At 34.9% G+C, this 7,148-nt stretch overlaps 1 protein-coding gene across 1 annotated transcript; it reads left to right on the top strand.

Moving 5' to 3' along the window:
* The first annotated feature begins 1,094 nt into the window (after positions 1-1,094).
* On the top strand, positions 1,095-6,258 carry LOC109009254. The gene is made up of 7 exons (XM_035686647.1): positions 1,095-1,695; positions 3,518-3,589; positions 4,221-4,288; positions 4,608-4,764; positions 5,209-5,289; positions 5,402-5,491; positions 5,766-6,258. The coding sequence occupies exons 1-7, from the start codon at positions 1,423-1,425 to the stop codon at positions 5,883-5,885; spliced, it is 861 nt and encodes a 286-aa protein (XP_035542540.1). The 5' UTR covers positions 1,095-1,422; the 3' UTR covers positions 5,886-6,258.
* The last annotated feature ends 890 nt before the right edge of the window (positions 6,259-7,148 follow it).

Below are 7,148 nucleotides of genomic sequence, written 5' to 3'. Positions count from 1 at the left end.
AGAGAAACTATGGGACATTTTTTTAATCAAGTAAATAGATCTATTGTGCATCAAGGAGTTTGTGGAGGAATCAAACAACCATCCTAGAAGAATAATTCAAACATGACAACAAACAAAGTAGGAGAGAAAAAGTAAAATGGAGAGAAAACAAGACCAAATCAGTTGTCTTTCTCGTGATTTCTTAACTTTAAACTTATGTCAATCAAAAATGTTTTCATTCAAAATTTTGATATTCCTAATCATACTAGTTGAATCGTGTCTTGAGTTGTTGGCTTATGAAATCAATTGAATTGTGTCATTTTAGTTGGCAATTAAAAACATTAAAATTAAAAAACGATTTATATTGATTAACAGAAAAAGTCATTTTTACACGATCTAATATGAAATTTGTGAAGCAGAACGTCTAAAAAATTCTACTTATCATTTCTTATACCATACATCAATATGTGATTTATTATTATTTTTCTTTCTATTTAAATACATATATTGACATGTAAATATATTTAGATAAAATAATAAAAATAAGAAATCACATGTTAGTAGTGGTGAAGATGATAAGTAAAATTTCTATTTGTAAAATAATATTTACTTAGTTTTGTGAATATAAATAAGATGAATTGGAGAAATTGAGAAAATTCTTGTAATTAGTGAAAATAGATGTGAATCCTCTTTTACTTTTACTTTTACTCATAGATGATCGATAGTTTGGATATTGGATAGAAAGTATTTGGATATTGAGATTTGAAAAAATTAAATTTTTTATTTTATTTTATATAAAAATTTAAAAAATTTATAATAATTAAATAAATAAGATGAGATAAAATTAATTAAGATAAATTATAAAAATAAACAAGACTAACCAACCACAGCCAAATAAAATTCTTAGAAGAGAAGGGAACAAGAAAAACAGAAAATCTGTCGGCTTCCGTGGTTAACCCGACTTTTACGCGGTCGTTAACGCGGCAATGCTTATTAGACAACATTACCCTCAATGCCGTTGACGATCGGTAAATTCGAGGTCTAGACCAGTGGGCCCCACATTCGTATAATATATATGTATATATAATATAAGTTTTTCCTCTCGAGTGGACCCCACATTGTGTATACATGTAGGGAAAATTCCGAAACTAATCGATTAGGAAACTCAGACAAACATTTCCCTAGGTATATGCATTTCCGCCATTGGATTCCCCTTCATTTTCCCCCTCTTGAATTTTCTCGGAAACCTCTAATCCGCTGCCTTTCCCAGCGGGATCAAAAGGTTTCTAGGTCCTACCTCCTCAATTTCTCTACATTTATTTTATTATTATCATTCTCGAGGGTTTTCTTTTTAAAGTTTCAGATTTTGAAAGCTACAGCGTGTTTGGTATTTCACAAGGGCTTGGGCGATATTGTGGTGAATTAGGGTTTCCCCGAGAGAATATGAGTGATCACTTGGTGTTGTATGTGGACGGTCCGATTCCGCCTGCTGCGGTGACCGGGGCGGAGCCGCCTTCCGAGGCTCCTTCTGGGCCGCCCCTCGGCGCAGAAGCTGCGGGCCCGTCGTGCTCTGTGGATGAGAGTAAGATGGTTGAAGAAAGCGTGAGCTCGGGTGAGGAGGAGCCGCTGATTCAGATGGCTGAGTGTCGCATTTGCCAGGAGGAGGATAGCGCCCATAACTTGGAGACCCCTTGTGCTTGTAGTGGAAGCCTCAAGGTATAAGCTTTAAAACCATTTTTGCCTCGCTATCAGATTGGAGGCCTTTGAATATGTTTGTCTCTGTCATGTATTATACATATGCTGCTGAATGTGTGATATGAACTATAGTTCTTTGGTTTTCTGCTATTGTACTTAATGGAGGGATTGTTCACGAGTTTTTGTTTTCTTTTCAGGATCCTAGAATGTAATTAGGTGTTTCTTTTGTACACTTCCTGTATAGATGGGCTTCGCCTATTTCATGCATGAATAAAATTTTCTTACTTATAAAAAAATGAACTATAGCTCTTTGGTATTTGTAAGATCGGTACTTATCCAAAAAAAAAAAAGGATTAAGTCAGCGTGCGATATATAAACAAATTCTAATAATTGTTTTTTGATAGGTAATCAATAAACAAATTTTAATAATAGGAGCGTGTTTGTTGTCGAAGACGTTACTAATTTGGATTTATGTTTTCTCGAGCCTCTCTCACCCCACCTTTATTATTTTTCAGTCATTTTACTTATCAAAAAAAAAAAATTTGGATTTATGTTTTCAATTAACGTGACATAATCTTTCTGAAAATTTGTGTGGTTGATTGGAATTGAAAGGGTGTTTATATAAGGGTGTTTAATTTTCCAAAAATTAAAGTATTTTTAGTTATGTGTTTTTCAAGCTTTTGAATTTTGCTTGTCCATTTGATGGCTGTAGAGTGTCTCCATTGAGGATCTTAGTTTTGGTGATTATGTTCTGTAATCATGAGGTTACTAATGAGTAGTGGTGGCAATTCAACTTGGTGAGTTTGCTATGCTAATGACAGTCGCTAAGAGATTCTTTGCTAGGAGTAAGTTGTAATACTGTCATCACTCGTTTCAAATGCAGTCTTCATTCAGTTGATGATTATCTTGAATTTTGCAACACTGCATGTCATACCTCTGACTTCATTAAATGGTGAAATGGGAATTTGTTGATTTTAATTTTTTTTTTTTTATTATATGGGCTTTAAAGAAGTGTTAAAAAGTGGTTTAGGGCCTTGAATTAATGTGTAAGAGGGCTCAATTCATGTTCTAATAAGAATAGTCAAAAGAAACCAAGAAAAATTAGGAAGCTTGTTTCAGTGAGGGTTTACGTTATTGAGAGATTGCAAGTGCACTGTGTGGTGACTTATTCAGTCAGGTAGGATTGGCTTGGGTCATGTCCAAAAGAATTGTAAGCCAAGGAATATAGAGTTGGAGTCTTTACCTAGAAAATGCTTTTAGTTAGTGTTTGGAGCACAATGGGGGGTTTTTTATGTTTGGTATGATGTTTTTAGATTGAAGACAACGTTTGATACTTAAATAAATCTTTTCATGAGTTGTAACGACGTGCCACATCGTTAAAACTTAAAAGTTTATCAATATTAGTTACTTAGGATTTTGGTTTACAGAATTTTCTAGTTTTTACCCTATGATATGAACAATACATATCATCCTATACCTCACTGCCAGGTGGAGTTACAGTAGCTTAAGAACCATTGTACATCATTGGTCTTTCTTGGAGCTTGTGTGGTTAGACGATAGCTGTAATGAGTAACTCAAAAAAGGTTGTTAATAACAGCTTTCTTTTTCAATAATCATTTCTGTGGACCACTATTGTTAGAGCTAAAAAGTCAATCCTTTGGCATCAAAATGAAAAATATTTATTAAGATGCTTTTATTGTGCCATGGGCGTTATTATAAACTACTCTAGGAAGTGACAATTCCCATTTTCTTTTCTAATCTTTTTTTATGCAGTGAAATTGTTATTATTTTCTGTTTGTTATCTCGGTTTTCACTGATGTATCCTTGACTTCATTTTTTTTAGTATGCACATAGAAAGTGTGTTCAGCATTGGTGCAATGAGAAAGGAGATATAACATGTGAGATATGTCATCAGGTATGCTCTTTAAATCTAATTTCTATTTTATGCTATTTCTAAGTAGCAAACATGATATTGAAGTTAATTTTCTGTGACACTAGCATGCTTGCTTCATATATGGAAGTACACTATCAAAATTATTATTTTTTATGGCATGGAGAGCATACTAGTGCTCAAGAATGACATTGAACAAGCATTATATTAAAAAGATTTCCCCAGGGTATCAAATGATGTTCAAAGTTTTTTTTATGCCATTTTCGGGTACTAGTATGTTTTCTCATTCCACTCCATGGGAAATGAGAGTCACTGGTCTCATACAATAACTGACTTTAGATATACCACAGTTAAGGTTTATATGGAGCATGGGTTGAACTGCCAGTTTCTTGTTCTCATATGAAAAAATAATTTTTAAGTGAAATTGAAGCCATACCCAAAAATCATTGTACAAAGGACTCATAGACTTGATGGGTTTGTTGCTTATGTACAATTTATCTTTAGATAAGTAGCCTGCCTATGTGTTTTCCACGAGTGTTTTTTTTTTGGGGGGTTCAAACTGTATCTGGCTTGTTTTGGAATTATTTTAGCTGCAGTTTTTCTTGTTAAAATATTGAAGTTTATGTTTATATACACTCCATTTTTATGATAACAGCCTTACCAACCTGGTTATACTGCTCCACCTCCTCCACCTCACCTAGAAGAAACTGCCATTAATATTGGGTAAGTCCCATTTGGATTTAAAGATGAGTTGAGATGGTTTTAGATGAGTTAAATAAAATATTGTTAGAATATTATTTTTAATATCATTATTGTTTTATGATTTGAAAAAGTTGAATTGTTTATTATATTTTGTGTGGGAATTTGGAAAAGTTGTAATGATGAGATGAGATGAGATGAGTTTAGATGAGTTGATGTGAATTCTGAATCCAAACAAAGAAATTGTCCCATTTCTTGTCTTTTTTTCATGACTATTATTATTATGTGTTGTATAGATGTCAATTTGAATGTCTTTTGAAATCTTTGGTGGCCCTTGTTGCAGTGGAGGCTGGACAATCTCTGGCACCCCTTTGGATCTTAGTGATCCTCGCATCTTGGCAATTGCAGATGCAGAACGCCAATTTTTGGAAGCTGAATATGATGAGTATGCAGATTCAAATGCTAGTGGGGCTGCATTTTGCCGTTCGGCTGCTCTAATTGTAAGCCCTTGAATTGTAAATTCTTTAGACTGGAAATCACATGGAGAATTCCCTGAATAGTCAGGAACAAGAACACAAACACCTATGTCTACATGCATTTATATGAATATGTATATCATGAACATTCTTCTGTTTGCAAGTCTATAAACCCGGGCAGTCATTCCAATTGCTCATTGGTTGCATGCACTTTCAGCCAAAGCATGATTAAAAATTGTTAGCTCTCATCGATATCTCATATTTGATGGAAGAGCAGTATGGGGAAAAAATCCCCATTAACCAAGGGTACATGCTGTGGTTTTAAGCTCTTATAAAAAAAATTAAGCTGTTGAATCATGTGTAAAAGGCATTTATGCCAATTCCTGTTGAGTCAAGTAAATGACATCTAAAAAAGGGGGGAATGTTTCCTATTTCACATTTAAGACCTGGATTTTCTCTATTTGGCAGTTAATGGCCCTCCTGCTCCTGCGCCATGCATTGACGATCACAGATCCTGATGGAGAAGATGACACATCTACGTTTTTCTCTGTCAGTGCAATTTGAACTTGAAATTTGTTTTTTAATTGTCTATTGCTGCTGCACTATTTGTTGAAGTTCATTCTGCAGTTAATGAAACTGATATTTTGTTTATGTTCCGCAGCTCTTCTTGCTTCGAGCTGCTGGGTTTCTGTTGCCCTGCTACATTATGGCTTGGGCCATCAGTGTCTTGCAGCGTCGACGTCAAAGACAGGTCAGTCTTGCTTTTAGTTCTACTCGTAATCATAATTTTTTTAAGCAATAAACTCGTTAATTGCTTCATTCATCCTTTTACTTAATCCCGCTTTTCTTTTCTTTTTTTCTTCAAGTAATTTTTCTACTATGACCTTACGTATTATATGTAAATACATTCTTCCTTGAATGTATTTTCCATTTTTTAATAATTAGAACAGGTACTATTGTACTTCTTTATGTACTTCAATTGGGATTTGGTTTCTGAATTTTTCTGTCATGATGTGGTGAGACAGGAGGCTGCAGCATTGGCAGCGACACAAGTTGCTTTTGTGCTGCAACATGGGCAACGTAGGGGTCTGCAATTTGCGATAGCATCAGGACCCACTGTGACTCCACACCAGGAACCTGTTTAATTGGGTTGTGCATGCGCTGGTGCTAGATGGTTTTCCGTGTTCAATTGAGAGAGTGATTGGGCAAAAACTGGTAAAAAATAAATATGAACATTTCCTTCGCCCAGAGATTTCAAATTGAGAAAAGAAAACATTAACAAAAAAAAAAAGGGTAAAAGGTGTCTTGGTAAATACTGTTGTAGCTTGTTGGAGGCCATGACATCTCCATATCTGTTTTTCTCAGTTCTACAAATGTATACATGACTTGTGCATCCTCAACTTGATGAGTACCGGCCGCTTGTCATCTGAGATTTACTTCTTGATCACATAAACATGATTTGTTGCAACTTATTTTCGAATGATTGTATGCTTACTTCCTTTTTCCTTGATCATCTAATCCTTTCTCGGACATTGGTGTTTCTTTATCTGATGACGCTCTGGCAAGATATAGAAGCCAAGCCAGCTTTTCTTACTGATCAGGGGATGCTTTGCTTTCGATGTCAGTCACCCTGTGGGGATTAGATGTAGCCATAAGTGGTATATAGACTACCCGTATGTTAGCTTTGCTCGCAAAAGTTTATTATTTCTGTTAGCGCAAGTGATAGTGGTGTACCATTTTAGTGGTGGAAGAAATATCCAATGAATATTTTTCTGAAAGTTTTAAAGAATGAGTCTTATATAAGTAAGTCCTTTGTAAAAAGTGAATTCTATTTAAAAAATGATTTTTTTTTTAACACTTTTTTAAGGTGGGATTGAGTTTTTTACAAAAGTTTATACGGGATTTGTTTATTTGGTGTTGGTACATATTATTTCTTGTAACTTTCCAAGAAATGGTGTTAGAGATAACTGTGCTCGGAATGCACTTAGAGACTTGCTCCTGAGGTTCTGTATGGTTTTCAAGATATGACCATGTCTCCCTTGACAAGGGACAAGGATTTAATGACTTTGAAAGATCTGGCAAGCATTAATATTATCATGGGTCATCTTAACTTCATAGGTTGCATCCGATTCATTCAATCTGAGATGGATCCTATCTTGAAGCACCCTAAAGAGGCCGATGACTGGCATGGAGGTGCAATTTCCACGCTTACATCAAGTGTGGAGAGTTGCAACTTGCGAGGGTATCATAGATAAAAGGTTACGTGGACAAAGTCTCACCTAGCACCATCACCATTATTGTAGGTTTGAAGTCAATTTCCTATCCCAACCAATACGGTGTATGATGGGTTGATATGCCCTATATATATATATAGCTATGAAGGAATGATGTCATGTCTTTATTCGGAT

This window comes from Juglans regia, chromosome 16, assembly GCF_001411555.2.
Source record: "Juglans regia cultivar Chandler chromosome 16, Walnut 2.0, whole genome shotgun sequence".
Lineage (NCBI taxonomy): Eukaryota > Viridiplantae > Streptophyta > Magnoliopsida > Fagales > Juglandaceae > Juglans > Juglans regia.
The sequence above is the reverse complement of the archived record's forward strand: the minus strand, read 5'-3'. Positions and strand labels throughout refer to the sequence as shown.